The 17,961-nt window shown below is 37.0% G+C and overlaps 1 protein-coding gene across 3 annotated transcripts in view; it reads right to left on the reverse strand.

Annotated features, from left to right (window-relative positions):
* Positions 1-17,961, reverse strand: part of MYZAP (myocardial zonula adherens protein) — a 103,379-nt gene that overhangs the window by 79,697 nt on the left and 5,721 nt on the right. For all 3 annotated transcript variants that reach the window (XM_074234580.1, XM_074234579.1, XM_074234581.1), the window contains exon 2: positions 7,377-7,463. In XM_074234580.1, coding sequence (XP_074090681.1) covers positions 7,377-7,463 — 87 coding nt within the window. The remainder of the gene's footprint in view (positions 1-7,376; positions 7,464-17,961) is intronic.

Consider the following 17,961-nt stretch of genomic DNA (forward strand, 5'->3'; position numbering starts at 1 on the left):
ATATTATGCAAAGACAGTGACTAAATTTTCCATACCTTTTCATCTAGATATTCTTCTGGGAGGCATATATGCAAAAAAAGGTCAAAGACAAAAAGAAAGGTTCTCTCTATACACCAAAATGTTTGTGGCAGCACTTTCTATAATAGCAAATATGGTAAAAGTCCATCAGTTTGGATAACTAAACAAATATAATGGAATGTTACTGTGCTGAAAGAAATGAATATGATCCAAAAAAAAAGAAATGAACATGATCAATAAAGAGAAGCATGGAAAGATTTACATGAGCTAATATAAAAGAAAGTAGGAAGAGTTAGGAAAGCAATATACAAAATAACAATACTATAAATGAAGGAAATAATCCCCCAAAAAATCAAAATTTAATATTATCAAATTATAATAATCAAGCTTAGCTCTAAAGAAAAGATATAAGACGAAACTTCCCTCTGCTTCTTATCAGAGGCATGGGCCAATGGATGTAGGTGATGGCAGGCAATATCAGACTTTCTTGATATATTGTTAGCTTTGCTGAAATGTTTCATTTTATATTACCTCTTTTTATTCTCTATCATAAAGGATGACACCATTGTTAAGGTGAATGGGGAGTTAAATGTAGGTGACATACAGTTTAGTCAATGTCTAGAGGAGTAGGGAGGAAAGGAGAAAAATGTAGAACTCAAAATCTTATAAAAAAGGAATATTGAAAACTATCTTTACATGTAACTGGAAAAAATAAAGAAAAAAGAAAAGTAGGTGATGTAAATAATATTATATCAATAAAATTATTATAAAATGTTTTAAATGTTTAAAAACAAAGGTCCTGAGTTCAATGTCCTCTAAATTTTCTTCCAGCTTGAAATCAAGCTCCTATCAACTAACCTAGGAAGGAAATACAATCTAGATAGATGGAGAAAGTACACATCAGCAAAGATGCAATTCTCTTTTGAAGGACTGAGGTACAGGTACCATTACCTTCACTCATTAAAGTCATTCTAAGACTGTAACTCCCTTGTGGATAGAAACAGATTCCATTTTTTATCTTTGAATCCAAAGTCCCTGTCAAAGTGCTTGGAATATATAGCTGGTCCCAAAAAATGCTTGTTGAATTAAAATGAATTGAACTGAGCTAAATTGAATTAAAAACAGTATAGATTAGACTAGGGGGTTAGGAATTCTTATTCTAGTCTAACTACTGCCACTATAACTGTGTGATCTTAAAAAAATCACTTGCCATCTCTGGATCTCACCTATAAAGTTGTGTCACTATAGGAAATTGCTAAGGCCTCTTCCAGAATTAATAGTCTAAGAATTTAATAAGCATGAGTTGACAAAGAGAGGCTATAGTAATTCACTGAAGAAAAACATGGGATGGAATGGTGGATTATCACCCCCTCCCCAGTGTCTGTGCCTCTTACTATAAGAATTGCCAAACACTGAATGTTATAGCACATCACATGTAGCTTATGTACAAAGCTCCTGGTTTTCAAGAATGTGCTCTGACCTGTTGACAGTGGTAGTAAATGACTAGTTTCAATCATTATTCACACTTGCCTCTGGTGACTCTGATGCATGTCACAGGAAAGACATAGCTTCCAAAAAAGGAATTTCATAGCTCCCAAAGCAGGTTAAACATAAAAGGACATCTCTCTTGCCATATTGGCAAGAGCCAATGATGTTTATTTAAAGGATTATGTGGTCATAGACACAGCCAGAAGGGCCCTTTGGTTGTTCAGTCACGTCTGACTCTGGGGCTAAGAGCACTGGTTTGCCATTTCCTTCTCCAGTTTATTTTACAGATGGGGAGACAGAAGCAAATAGGATTAAGTGACTTGCCCAGGATTACACTCACAGATAGTATCTGAGGCCAGATTTTAACTCAAATCTTCCTGATTCCAGGTCCAGTGTTCTAGCCATTGTGTCATCTAGGGACCTTAGAAATCATCTAATTTGGGGTGGCTAGGTGGCACAGTGAATATAGCACCGGCCCTGGAATCAGGAGTACCTGAGTTCAAATCGGGCCTCAGATACTTAATAATTATCTAGCTGTGTGACCTTGGGCAAGTCACTTAACCCTCATTGCCTTGCAAAAAAAAAGTCATCTAATTTAATACCCTAATTTTACAGATGAGGAAAATCAGACTGAAAGAAGTTAAGTTACCCATGGTTAGATCAATTCTAAATGGAAGACCTGGAATTTGAACAAAGGTCCTTTGACTCCACAGGCAATATCTTGCTGCCTCCCCAAAACTAAGAAATAATTATTATTTCTGTGACCTGGGAAGCTGCTTAACTATTCTAGGTCTCAGTTTCCTCATCTGTAAATTGAAACATTAGAACTAACTAGTCTCTAAGGTACCTTACTAAATCTTGAAATCTGACATGTGGCCTGGTGGAAATCCATGTCATTTTGGGGTATCCCTTGAAATGTACATTACCAAATCCCCCAATATGTCCCTGATTAGTGAAGTTAATTTTCTATAAAGCCTTAGAAGAAAATAGTTGTAGCAAAACAGAAACCTTATACTTATTTTCAGTGGTCTAATTATATGAAAATGAAGATGACTCCTTCCCCTACAGTGTCTCCCTTCAAAAACAAACACACACACACACAACACACACACACACACTTAAAAAAAGAAATTTCTTTTAAAGTCTTCAGAAAGAAGTGGTCAAATCTTACATGAACAATACCTATGAGCTTAGGGCTGTTAAATCTGAGGAAAGAATTAAAAAGAAAATAAGACCTAAATTAAAACTTAAGGGCTGTTCTCTCTATATATTTAAAACAACATTAAAAACAATAACCATAGCACTGAGTAAAGAACTTAAAACTCATAACTGATTTGATTGATAAAATTTAAATATCCAAATTTCATTTTCCCAACGTGGTAGAAGGCTACCAAATGAACCTGGACCCAGGTGACCTTATCTTGATTTCTTTTAATTTCTGAGTAAGCTGATTATGATATGATCTTCATAAAGCAAATGGTCCCTTTTACTCTTCTCAGCCCCTTTTCTAAGTAGTAACTTTCCCCTTCTCTGAAGTGGTCCACTAGACGACTCACAGGATGCATTCCAGGAATTGGACACGTGAATGAATAAATGAATGAAGGAATAAATGAAGTAAAAAGCATTTACTATTTACTGTGTTCAAACAAGAGTGAGTCCATGAGAACATATGCTTCTTGGGCTATTTGAGGGTGGGCTCTCTGTACTAGAAAAGGGGAGATAAGGTTCTTTTAGTCACATGGCACCATCAATTCCTGTGAGAGAAGGAATAATCCTCTTAGAATGAACTGTTTTCCTTCTAGTCAGTAAATAACCATTTATTAAGGTCCAACTGTGGACCAGGCACTATACTAAGCTATTTCACAGTGCTTTGTATATAATGAGCACCTAAGAATTTTTTTTTACTCACTCAAAGATATACATATATTTGGAAGCTTACAGAGTTATTGCATCTCCTGCCTTGCATTTATTTTATCAGCTCAATCTACTGGTTCAGTCCACTCAGCTATAACATGGAAACCACACAATGACAGAATTAGCTGTTTTTTGGCTTTGCAAGGCAATAGGGTTAAGTGACTTGCCCAAGGTCACACATCTAGGCTATGATGTTAAATTAAAAACAACATCAGAGTCAGGAGAACAGAAAGATCTGATTCATCCATTATTGTTAAAGCAAAAAACATACCATTATTATGACTTCTTTCTTCTGGGTTTTTTACCATTGAATGAAAGTGCCACCCTTTTCATGCTTTCCTCACTTTTTGAGTTTCCAGTAAATAAAAAAATCATCATCCCCTCGACACACACACACACACACACACACACACACACACACACACTCTTTCACATTTGGAACCACAAACAAAATGTGGCATTAAATATGACTGCGGACAATTTAGCAAATATTCTGTAAGCAGCTAAAGTAATACTCATCAAACAGTGAGTACCTTAGTTATCAAGTAATGCATGGAAGAGGCCCAATAAGCTGACAGAGCTTTGGAAATTTGCCCAAGATCATAGAGCATCACTCCCAATCTAGTGATTTATCCATTAGCCACCTAGCTGAAAGACATACATATCCTAGACTTAGTAAGCTATAATTACTCTTGTTTATGAGTGGCTCACTGTCATTGATATGTTATGATTAACTCCCTGTGGATAGTAAATTGCTAACTTGCCCACCTTTCTTCCAAAGCAGATGCCACATAGGCAAAGAAGGTGGAGACAAGAGAAAGGGAGTGTCAAAACTAGGTGGGAAGGATGAATTGTGTACATAGATAGTGTGCATGGAGAAAGAGGAGGGGAGGGTGTAGAAGGGAAAATCAACAGGATGTAGAAAACTATATCACCAAAGTTTCTACCATATAAAGATGAAAAACAATAAAGGCTTGCAGCTGCTGATCTCACTAGCTACATATCTCCTCACTAATAACTTCTTTACAAGACTCTCAATACTAAGTAGATCAGGGACATCCTTTTCTACTGTGTTGCTAGTTTTCCTTCTACCATCTGTTCATGTGAGTAAGTATGACTCCTTTGGAACCTGCCCATTCTAATCAAGGGAGTCATGTTTCTCTTATTGACTAGAAAGCTAATGGTCCCACAGAAAACTCCACTTTATCCAGATGTTTATAAGTAGTTGGAGGAAATTGTTCAATCTTAGCTGCTGTTGTCAATAAGCCTAGGTTATATTGCCCTTTGTCTCAAAGATGAGCTCTAATGTACCTGTTTCTAACATAATCCTGTATGATATCAGTGCAGCAAAGTGGGAAGAAGTATCATCTCATTTGCTACCCATTCCCCCCACCTCCCACCACCTCCCCCCCCCCCCCCCGCCCCAGCATGGAATCATGTTTGGTCCTGGTTATCTTCTTAGTATTTCCTTGCTCAGTCAGGAAGCCACAAAGCTATACTTAGGCCAAGGAGAGTCTCTTCCATTTTTGATTCTAGTCAAGTCAGTGGGAACTTTTTACACTGCAGTAGTATTTGTGAGAAGAGAAAATGTTGTGTCTACAAGTTCAGGAAACTGAAATTTTCCCTAGATGATTACTGCAGTGTAGAAATAGCACCTACTAAAACAACCACACCTGATTAGCTACCACGAGCCTCTAACTAGGGCTCTGCATAGCCACTGTGATAGTTCCCCTATGTTGGTAGAACTATAGACCTTTGTAAATGTTTTTGAAAAGCAATATGGCAATCTTCAATAAGTCACAAAGCTGATCATTAGGAAGCAAGAAGGGAGGTTAAGGAGAACCTGTTTGTAAAAAGTACATTCATAGCTGTTCTATTTGTAATAGGAATAAAGAAAATAAAAATAAAGCAAGGAAGGAAGTAAGGAAGGAAAGAAGAAAGAAAATTAATAAAGGAAAAAGAAGCTATTTGCTCAATAATTGGAAAATAGCTAAATAAATTAAGGTATATTAAAGATAAGGAAATTTCTATATCATTACTGGTTGAAGTTTACTCTCTTATAGAGTTACTCAGAGGGTGTCAAAGTTGAGACCTAACCTTCTTGCCTCCAAGGCCAGTTTTCTATCCACTATGCCACCCTTAGTAATAAATGTATATCAGTGTAAAGAAATGATAAATAGAAGGAAACATGGAAAAAAATATGTGAAGGGAGTTCATAGAATGAGAAAAGTATGCACATTTACTATAACTACACTGTGGTTGAAAACAACATTAACCAAATTTCAGATGAAATCGGGATGGTAAAATGTATGGTATTTAACAATTTTATGAAAGATAAAGATTCTTTATTTTGTTTGCTTGCTTATCTTTTCTGGATATTAAATTTATAATGTCACTGTTCTTTTTTTGATATATCATGTCATGTCATCCAGAATGACAAAAAAAAGCAATATTTAGTATTTTGGCAAATTATTTTATAACAGTGATTATTATATTTTTTCTTTCTTTTTTTGGTTTTTGCAAAACAAAGTGACTTATCCAAGGTCACACAGCTAGTAAGTATCAAGTGTCTGAGATTGAATTTGAATTCAGGTCCTCCTGACTCCAGGGCAGATCCACTGCACAACCTGGCTTCCCCTGACAATGACAGATTAATACAGAAGCAGCAGGATATGATGGAAAGAGAACTGGGGTTTTTTCCCAGGGCTGAACCACCTGAGTTCAAATAGAGAGGATCTAGACTTTTATGACCCTTAGCAAATCACTTAGTCTTTTTTGCCTCAGTTTCCCCATCTGTAGAATAAGTTTAAATAATACCTCGCTCGTTATCCCTCAGATTATGAGGAAAATATGCTATAAACCTTCCTATACTATGTGATATGAGCTACTATTATGAAATATCTGGTAGTTACAGAACTCTTTATATTATCTCATTTAACCCTCACAATATTCCCTGGAGGTAGACTATGCAAGTCGCATCCCTATTTTTTTAGGCTCAAAATGATTAAGTGACATATCCAAAGACATACCCAAGCTTTCATAGGTAATACATGGCAAAGTTAGAATCTCAGGTCCTGTGACTCCAGATGAAATTATCTTTACCATACATGTGTCCCTAAGTCATTACAGAATCATAAGAAAATATTCATAGGTCCATGTCTTCTAAAGTCAGGCTAATCTGGAGGTCAACATTTTAGCTGTCTAGTAGCCCGGGAATAAAATATACTTTTTGTACTTTTCCAGAGCACAGAGGGAGCAACTGTGTCCTTGGATATTGCCTGGGGGCTTGGCATCATGGGATTTTGCCCAACCTGCTTTCCGAAGACCTATTCCCCTGTTTCCTTCCTTTTCTTTACTTCTCTATACTACATCTTATCACACACCTTTTCATTTGCCTTAAAACAGAACCCAAGATACCTACACTATTGTGACGTTAATGAAAATTCCTTCCAACAGAGGGAGATTTGAGGTCGGCTGAGTAATTAGAATCCAGTCTACTGTGTCTGTGGCAAAGGTTTGGCATCACTGCAGTACCTACAAACAATGCTGCATTTTGATTCTTCTGAACTACACTTCTCAGTTGAAAAGGGTCCTTTCCTCAGAGTACCTCTTGCTAGAAAGTCAGTGTCCCCATTGGCTTCAGAAGTAACATAGCTCAATAGTGTTCATGAAGAAACAGGAGATGGGGGTGGAGAAAGGAAAGGGAGACAGCCCTGAATAGGGAGGAAAGGCATGTTTTCTGGGCAGAAGTGAAATGAGATCAGGGAGGGATGATAGTGCTTTTTATTAACCAAGCTCCTGACACTCAACTCCAGTGAATAGCCTTTCAAGGAAAAAGCAGGCCTCCACCAGTAGCACTAAGAGGCGTGAGGGTCATCTATTGTGGTTTGTTGTTGTTTTAAAAATAGGTCCAGATACCATTCATTTGATAGGTGTCAGACTCCAAAACTACTTACTTGCTCCTTTCTTTCCTCTTTCCTTTCACTTTGCTCTGGAACTGGGCAGTCAGGGGGCACCGTTAATCGTAATCTGCAGACATTGGTCTAAGCAAGAGACACAAATATATACAAAGTAGGCATTAATTGTAGACACGTTATCAGAGTACAGATCCTAGTGACCTAGGATAATAGATGAACTTTAAAATTGGAACCTTTAAAATCTACAGATAGTGGAGTTGGCACTCCAGATATCATATAATCCAATCACCATCTAAACAGAAATCTCTACAAGACTTCCAGGGATGGGAGCACCTCTAACCTCTTGGAATATCCATTCTCCTTTTGGACAGTTTAAATTTATAGGAAGGTTTTTCTTCAATCAGTCATCAAACATTTTGTGCTTACTATATATATCAAAGACATAGTCAAATTTGAGTATTATTTTGACAGGCATGTAGAGAATAGACTGAAGGAGAGATATGGAGAGACTTGAAGAAGGGAGACATAGTAGGAGGCTACGGCATTAGTGCAGGTGAGAAAAAAGTAAGTGAACTAGGGTGGTTGCCGTATTGGAAAGACTAGGCTTCTACAGGAGATGAGAATAAATTCAGTAGATGTTGTGGAGACAGAATTGTCAAAAACTAATTGGCTATTGGCAATGTGATAGAAAGTGAAGAGCTGAGGGGAAATTAAATCAAATTTGACTGGGAGAACCATGGTATCTTGACAGAAATAGAAATGTTCAGAAGTTCCTTTAGTAGCCTCCTAACCTTTTCTGAGGGAAGCAGAAGTGAAATATCCATTTTGGATATGTTGAAGTAGGTGCCTTACAATATCACAAGTTCAAAATGTCCAACAGACAATTGTTGGCATAGGACCAGAGATCAGGAGAGAGACTAGGTCTGGATCTGGCAGTCATCTACATGGAGATAATTGAACCCATGGGAACTGATGATATCACTTAAAGGGTGAGGGCAAAGAAAAAAAAAGGCCCTAGACCATGTGACTTGAAGAGTGACTCAGCAAAACAGTCTGAAGACTGCCCAGATAAATAGAACTGAGAGTAGATATTCTAACTCTTTGGTTAGAGATCTTTAAAGACTGATCCAGACCCTCATTAGGTGCAGCACCTTCACCCTCTCAAGGTTCCTTCTTCCTTTCCTTTCTACCTCTTAACCTCTACACTAGAATATCTCATTATCCTGTCTTCTCCAGGACACAGCACTCATATTCTTTCTCTACCCCCTCTTCTCAATCTCCAGTGTGCAGAACACTTCTTGGATCCATTTTATCTGGACACACTTCTATGCCCACCTATTTTCTTCCAGCTCTCACACCTTTTTTACCAACTACCCCAACCCAAATGAAATTAGGCTTGTTCTCAACCCAACTTTTCTAGAGTTTCTTCACAAGGAGAAACTAACTAATTTAATATCTAATTCATTTTCATGAGAAAGAACCAGATCATTGTATATTTTTATTTTATTTTATTACAGACAAATTTTTTATTAAATTTTACCACAGACAAGAACCCCTATTTTTGAAGTCAAAACCAAAGAAAGATTTGCATAAAAGGAATTTAGGCTGAATAAATGGGGAGTACACCACAGACTACCATCAGGGAAAATGTTTTGCAATGATCATGAACAGGTCACAGTAATTTATAATTATATAAGCCCTTTAAAGGGCTTGGTCACCAAGACCAAGTAACTTGTCAACAGTCACATAGCTGGTGACTGTCAGTTTTTGCACTTTAGTTGTGTCCAGCTCTACGGGACTCCTATGTCCATGGGGTTTTCTTGGCAAAAATACAGGAATGTTTTGACATTTCCTTCCCCAGTAGGCCCCCATTTTACATATGAGAAAATGAGGCAAATAGGAGCTAAGTGACTTGTCCAGGTCAAACAACTAAGTAAGTGTCTGAGACTAAATTTGAACTCAGATCTTCCTGACTCCATATTCTGTGATCTATCCACTGTTCCTAGTAATTATCAGCACCAGGATTCAAATCCAAGTCTCCTATTCCAAATCCAGCAATCTATCTTCTGTATCAAACTTCCTTTCTGAACTGGGTGGTCACTTATTCTCTCTATATTTAGGTCTGAACTTCTTGTCTTTGGTAATTTAGACAATCAACACAAGAGAGTTGCATTGCCTAGAATTCTTGTATCTTCTATAGCACATCAAAAAGCGTTAGGTACTCAAGGTGGTACTTTATTTAAAAAAAGATTCTAAGTAATTTTAATTAAGTTAATCTAATGATGATTCAGTCTTAAAGAAGGATTAGAATTCCATTTCTAGTTCACAGAGAAACTGTATATAAATTGATCTTATTACCTACATAATTTCTGAGTTTATTCCAGTATCAATAGAAGAAAGTATACTTTTATTTATATGTTTTTTCTAAAATGTTCCCTTGTTCAGTCATGTCCAGCTCTATGTGGTAGCATGATGGACTTTTGTCTTGACAAAGAGAATAGAATAAAGGTCATTTCCTTCTCCAATATGTCCCCATTTCATAGATGAGGAACTGAGGCAAATAGAGTTTAAGGGATTTGCCCAGGGTCATAGAGCTAGTAAGAATCTGAGGCTAGATTGGAACTCAGATCTTCCTGATTTCAAACCTGGTGCTGTATTCATTATGTCATCTACCTACCACACCTCATCCAGGCTAGAAGAGCAGTGGTCACTAATGAGCTTGATATCATTATGATAGGCACAGAAGCTTTTGACTCGCTCCACTTTTCTGACCTAGACTGGTTCATCCTTCCTTTAGTAGCCTTCTGACCTTCTGCTCCAGGGAGCTTAACACAGTGGTATCAATCAACTTCAGCCCTCATGGAAACTTCAAACTCCCCAAATAGCAGGGAATACAAACACGTACCACCAAACCTAACAAAGCATTTCAAAAGGAATCTCTTTATTAAACCATATGTTCTAATTTTCTTCTTTGAAAAATGAATATGAATTTACCTATGGGAAAGAGTAAGAATGAAGTAGGTCTTATATCTGAGCACTTTAAAATCACAATTACCATGTTATCTAAGAACATAGGTCAATAATCTCCTGGCATTCACTAAGGGCTTCTAGAACCAAAGAATCACAGACTGACTTCTTTCTAGTCTCAATAGAGTTGTTTTATGGTGCCTGAAACTTGGGAGACAGTAATAACTGGCTTTTGAATACTGCTTTAAAATTTGCAAAGCACTTTACATTTACTATTGCCTAAAAGTCATCAATGTGGTCATTGTCCAAACTCTGTCATCATCTCACAGATGAGAAAACTCAGAATCAGAGAAGTTAAGATCCTTATTTTCTAAATGTGTGATCATAAGCATCAGAAGTAAGATTCAACCCCATGTCCATCTGACTCCTAAGTTCAGAACTGTATCCATTACACTAAGATCATGCTATCATGCTAAGATCACAGCAGGTCTCACATTCAAAAGCATTCAACAAATGTATGTTAACCATATTTAATGTGCAAGGCAATGTGTTCAGACAGGGATTATTTTTTAAGAAGAAAATCAATCTTTGCTATTCTCAACCATATCTAAGACAATTCCAAAGTATTCATGATGGAAAAAATGCTAATCACCAGCAGAGAAAGTCTAAAGGTAGATCAAAGAATACCTTTTTAAAACTTTATTTTCAGATGGCTAGGTGGTGTAGTGGATAAAGCACCGGCCCTGGAGTTAGGAGTACCTGGGTTCAAATCTGGTCTCAGACACTTAATAATTACCTAGCTGAGTGGCCTTGGGCAAGCCACTTAACCTCATTTGCCTTGCAAAAAAAAAACAACTTTATTTTCTTGGTTTTTTATTTTTATTTTTGGTCTGTGTTTTCTTTCACAACTTATATGGAAATGTTTTACATGAATATACATGCCTAATCTTATAGCAAATTGCCTTCCTTCTCAATGGGGAAGGGGAATTACAGTGGAACAGAATTGGGAACTCAAAATTTAAAAAAATACAAATCTTTAAAAAATTTTACATAAAATTAGAAATAAAAATATTTTTAAAAAGACTCCTTACCCTCAAGAAGGTTCATCTACTAAGAAAATGCAATATGCACCTAGACAAATATAAGATGGAGTGTCATAGAAGCAAAGACTGAGACCCAAACTATTCTCAGAAAATCTGAAAGTAGAAAATAATACTAACAACTGGGGCATCTTGAAGAGGCAAAGTAGATCCAACAAGGATTTGACCATTAGAAACTGGGAGGGGGCAACTAGGTGACACAGTGGATAGAACACCTGCCCTAGAGTCAGGAGGACCTGAGTTCAAATTCAGACTCAGACACTTAATAATTGCCTAGCTGTGTGACCTTGGGCAAGTCACTTAACCTCATTGCCTTAAATAAATAGACATTAAAAAAATGGGGAGGAAGTGCATTGCATATATAAAGAATACCAAGTGAATAAATGCCAGTTCAGAGAATTAAAGGAATTCAGTTGTATGGACAATGGGGAGTAATGTAAAATAAGACTGTAAAGACAAGTTGAAGCAGATTGTAAAAGGCAAGGTTCTTAAGTCTTTTTGTATTATACATTATATTTCAGTCCTTTGAATTGGCAAACCCCCAAGCCTGGGATACTTTTCTCATTACCTCACCTGGTAAAGGGCCTTAATCATCAGTTTAAAGAACTTCTATTTAGAAGCAATAAGGATCCCCTGAAAACTTTTCAACACAAAAAAAAAAAAACAAACAGTCAGACCTATATCTAAGGAAGGTTATTTTGGCCAACATGATATATTTAAGAGATTCCACTGTGAGGGGCAAAAGGGGGCTCCATACAAGTGTTATTGAAAAGATGAAATTAACTTTCTCTGATATATGTTACTTCCCAGGAATTTCAGAGTGGGAAGTTGCTGAATTAGTAGTTTGGATACAGAAGGAAAGCTGGCTGATATACAGATATGGCAAGATAGAAAAGTATTGATCTGACCATCAAGAGTCCTAGATTCTGTTCCTATTAAATTGCATGACCCTGGTCAAGTCACTTCAGATTCACTGGGTGGTATCATTTAGAGCTGAAAGAAATGATTTAGATCATTCAATCCAAAGCCCCTCATTTTGCAGGTGAGCAAATTGATCCTCAGAGAGCAGAACTGACTGACTCCAACTCATAGAGCAAGATACATACATCCAGTATGAACCAGGAAATGAAAACAATAGTTCAAAGTAAGGGAGAGACCTTCAGGTCTTCTGACTCAAAATCCAGCATTTGTTCAGCTATACTTTTCCTCATCTGTAAAGCAAGATAATTATTATATCTCCAATACTCATCTAATTATAAAATTCTATAACTTTACAATTCAGAGTAGAGATGTAATGTGAAATATTCCCCAAAATATTGCCTCATGGCACTATAGGATTCATACTATACAGAAAGGATATTAAAGATCATTCAGTCATTTTGCAAATAAGGAAACTGAACCCCCCAAAAAGTGAAGCAATATATTTTCTGACTACAAATATAAGATTCAAATCTAATGCCACACTGGAGGCAACTAGGGGACTATGTAGTTAGGGCAGTAGATCCAGAATCAAAAAGACTTAAGTTCAAATTTGACCTCAGACTAGCTTTGTGACCCTGAGCAAGTCATTTAACCTCTGTTTACTTTTCCAGTGGAGTTGGCAATGGCAACCCACTCCAGTATCTTTGCTAAGAAATTCCCTTGGATAGCACAGGCATGGCATAATCACGAAGAGTTGAACATGACAATAATAGTAACAATGCCCTATGCTACTTCCAGACAGAACACCCATAAAGGGATAGCAGGGATCATCCTAAAATTAAATTCTGCCAAACCTATCAGAAAACACACATTTCTCATTCAAAATGGAATACATAGCTATTTCATGACCTCTAACCCAGGGGCTAAGGGAGATGACTTGGGACTTTTATTACTGAGCAATTTGGATGAAAAAAAAGTCAGTCTGATTTCTCAGGCTGGAGTTCTATGGGATATTATGTGAATGTTAATCATTTTGTTCATTTTTTGTGGTTGAAACATGTCAAAAGAACTTGCTTTTGAAAGTAAGATAAGCACTAGAAACAAAAAGGAGTGGGAGTGAGAACGATAATCAGAGAAAACATAGAAAAGGAAAATCAGTAGAATTTACCCAGATGGGTTTGAAAATTCACCAACAGTATTTACATTGTTTTCAAAGGAGACCATATTGTAACTGAATAGGAAGGTCAGTTAGTTCACACATGGGTTCCAGGCTCTTCCTCTTCCTCATCTTTTCCTCTCAAAGAAATGTTTGTGAGGGGACTATCGCTGTCATCTCTTCTCTGAAAACCTGCTCTGCATGATCTGTTTGACTGTGGCTGAAGAGTTAAATCTCAAAACTCTCTTCTTCACTGGTTCAAGCTCATAAAAACTGTAGGTGCATAGTCAGCCCAAAAGGCTTGTTACTGTCTAGACTTTGCTCTTAGGAATACTGTCTCTGAAAACTATTCAGAAAACTACTAACAATAACTCAAAAACCTGACTTTCTATTTTTTTAGGTTAAGTTCTATGCATTATTTTTCCAAGTTCAAATTGTCTGATTCATGGCTTATGATGGTTATTTATGACTATCAAGCACACATGCATCCTGGAAAAGCATAGCTCATCCAAAAGACTATGGGCCAACCCAAGGGTTGCATTGAAGTTGTGAAATACTAAAATAACATCTTCTGGGACATGAAGCTAATAAGTCACTTTCTTTAGGACAACTCTATGGGGTGTATTTTACAAATATTATTCCCATCTTATGGAGAAGGAAATTGAGACTAATTCAGAAGGAAAGTGACTTGCCTAAGGTCACATAACTTTTTAGTGTCAAGACTTCCCACAAATCCAGAGGATTTGATTTGACTGTACCTTTTATACCTGGAATACTTTTCTCTTCATCTTTATCTCTTAAAATCCCAGACTTCCTTTGACACTCAACTCAGATGCCAACTACTTCAGGAGGTTTTCTCTGTCATTTGAACTACTAATCTTTTTCAATAAGATAAGTCAACAGCAATTTTTTAAGAACTCTCTAGGTGCTAAGCCTGAGTATACAAAGAAAAGGCAATGTACTTTGTTTATACTGTATGTGTTTATAACAAGTTGTCACCCAAATTCAAAGCAATCAATAAATAATAATAATTAATTAATATGCACCAGGCTGCCATCAGGGACTTTACAATCTAATGGGAGGCAAAATATAAGACACTATATACAGGGCACATAGGAAATAATTAACAGAGGTAAGTTATTAGAATTATGAGGGGATGGGGAAGGCTTCCATTAGAAGACGGAATTTTAGTTGGAACTTGAAAGAAAGCCAGGGTGGCGAATAGACAAGGGCAGAGGAGAGAGAGAGCATTCCAGGCCTGGGATATAGTCAGAAAGAATACCTGGAGCTGAACTTATGGATTGTTTTTGCATATTCTTTTTATCTCCTTACCAGAGCGACTGGCACATAATAATCAAATAATATAAATGCTTTCCTAAAAGACTCATGGGCACTTTGAAAAATTTAGGGAACAACATGGACAAGAACTGGCTGAAATGAGAAGATAGCACCCCTTTGGAGTGCTATGCTGATGAGAGATCACAGATTCATAAAAGAATTTCCAGGTTCTATCCAATTCTAAAACCATGATTAAAAACAAGACCCTTCCTTCTTCTCTGGCCTGCCCTAGACAAAACCATGAAGTGGGCAACATTTTTAATTGAATGAATATTTCACTTCCTCTTTCTTCTATTTAATTTCTCTTCATATTTCCGTTTCCTTGTCTGTAAAATGGGGGTGTTAATATATACCAACAAGATATTTACATTCTAAAAGAGAGCAGCAGAAAGAGAACAATGACTAATCCTAAAGAATTAATTTCTAGTGGTGAAATATCAGACATTGAGGCACTTGGGTGAGGTACATATTTTGGGTCAGAGGGCAGCTTCCTTAATTCCTCACAAATTACTTCAGGTAGATGACTACTAATTAACTCTGCAGGTGCTCTGTTGCTAGTGGTTACAACACATCAATCCATAATACAAAGTATTTGGGTCTTTGGCCATTTTCCAATTTCCACATCCAAGGTATACTTGCCTAGTCCTGGTCACCTGGTATTTCCAGAAATTTACCACAGGGGAATCCTGTATTAATATAAGTTCGAGAGCTAAATGATTGTAAAGTAATTTTTTTGGACAGCTGGGGATATTATCTGTGGAAGAGCCAGATTCTAGGAAGTTGTGAGGGTAAAGATCAGGCCTCATTCATCCCTGCACCTACCACTAGCAGGTTCTAAAATGTTTGTTGAAGGAATTAATTAATTCATAATAGGCTTTTGGGATTTGTTTGATATTTAGGCACTTTATTCTCTAGAAGAGTCCTCAAGGAAGAAACTGATTTCCTTTGTCTTGTTTACCATTTTCTTCAACAATCCCACAACCCACTAGACTATGTAGTAGCAGAATTCTGGGATACTTTGTGGTGATAATACCTTTGACTGGCCTCTCCAGCAACTCCCCTAAGATACCTAGAATGAAGGTAATGGTCCTAATGACAAATTAACCAAATGAGAGAAGGTAAACTAGGTAACAGAATCAAGGCAAGAAAGAATCAGAAAAGTCAAGTTGTAAAAGATAAAACAATCATTTCCCGAGATATATAAACATTGCCTTAACTAATTGCCCAAGCAACCCTCAGGCTGACACAATCTGTCTGCCTACTGCAACTGGTATGGGGTCCAATTTTTCATCATGGATCTGGCCCTGTGTTTGAAAACTATATCCTTACCAGTGAACTAAATACATACTCTCTCTCTCTCTCTCTCTCTCTCTCTCTCTCTCTCTCTCTCTAAATATATATATATATATGTATATATATATATATATATATATATATATTAAGTGAGTGAGTGTGTGTGTGTGTGTGTGTGTGTGTGTATTTAATACACTACCCTTCCTTTGCTTATATTGGGTAACTTTCAACATCTTAGAACCTGGGATTAGGATGACTTCCTGACCATTCTAGAATAGTTTGCTGGTTGAACTGATAACGAATGTCTTTGGATGGAGATAAAGTTTCTCTAATATAGTCAAGTGCCTCCATTAAATTGGGTCTTTAGACCTTATCTTCAGTCTACAATGAACAGCTACTATGTAAAATGTAAAATCTTCAGTCATTCAAAGTCCTTCATCCTGCTCCCCCTCACCCTTCTGTTCTTACACACCTACACACAAACCCCATATAATCTGAAAGCCATTGATATTCACCTCCTTGCTATTCCATAAATATAACCCTTTATCTCAATTCTAGAAATTTTCAATGGCTGACCTCCCTTTCTGAAAATTTCTCCTTTCTAATATTCACCACCTAGCTTCCTTGAAGTCCCTGCTCAAATCCCACCTTCTACAGGAAACTTATCCAGATTCCTTTGAATTATAGTGCCTTCCCTCTTTTGATAATTTCAAATTATCCTGTATATAGCTTGATTTCACATAGTTATTTACATGTTATCTCCTCTATTAGAGTGTGACCTAGTTCATTGAGAGCTGGAACTGTCTTTTATCTTTCTTTGTATCCCCAGGGCTTGGCACAAGTAAGTGCTTAATAAATATCTATTGACTAATGCTTGACTGGTGATAGACTCCTTCTTATGTATATACATAGAGAAAATAGCAGTTCCTATCACTGATCATTGTTCTATGGGACCCTACAGCTGCTAAAACTAGGCAAGAAGACAACAGCTCATTGGGAGAAGAAAGTGGCTCCCACCAATTGATTCTCATTAAAACCTGGGATTCATAGCTACATAAGCAAACTGCTTAACACACCATCACCAAGCTAAATAGGTGAAAAAGGAGCCCTATGCTCAGGTGGCCTTTTTGTGATCTCTTTTACAGCTGCCCTAAATTTTTATTTTAACCTCGTTTCACCTGTATCTTGTTTTTTGAAGAGTGGTAGGAAAGAACACAATATGATCTTGTCCTGAGATTTATACTCTCCTCCCCTAATCCAAGGCAGGGGCCTGGGTTCCTCTATGACTATATCTAAAACATGTTATGGTTAAAAATGCTTAAATAATCTAGGGTTTCCCAGTAAACTTTTCAAGATCATGGGCTTGTCCATTTCTGCACTTTGCACCATTTGAAAGAGTTTAATGAACGTCTGTTGATCTGATGCAAACTGATACCAACTTCAAGGCCCTAAATAATTTTTGGAGTATCTCATGGTTGAGAGGAAAAAGATCTGGAGCTGGAGGATCTGAGTTCGTTTTATTTATTACCTTTGAGACTTTGGACAAGTCACCTAAACTTTCTTAACACTAATATCCCCATCTATAACATGAGAGAATTATTCTAGATAAGACCAAGTTCCCTTCCATCTCTAAAGCCTGCAATTCCATCAAGTCTAGCACCAACCAGCAAACTGGACTGTTACTTATTCAATCCCTTGCCAAATCTTGTGCATTTGACAAGATGTATGTCTCCACACCACTTATACAGACAAAACAAGCCCTCAACAGCTTTTGCCTAGACTACTATAACAGCCTTCTTAACCCATACCTCAGTTCTCTCCCTCGCTCCAACGTACCTTTGATTTAGTA

This window comes from Macrotis lagotis, chromosome 4 (assembly GCF_037893015.1).
Source record: "Macrotis lagotis isolate mMagLag1 chromosome 4, bilby.v1.9.chrom.fasta, whole genome shotgun sequence".
Taxonomy (NCBI): Eukaryota; Metazoa; Chordata; class Mammalia; order Peramelemorphia; family Peramelidae; genus Macrotis; species Macrotis lagotis.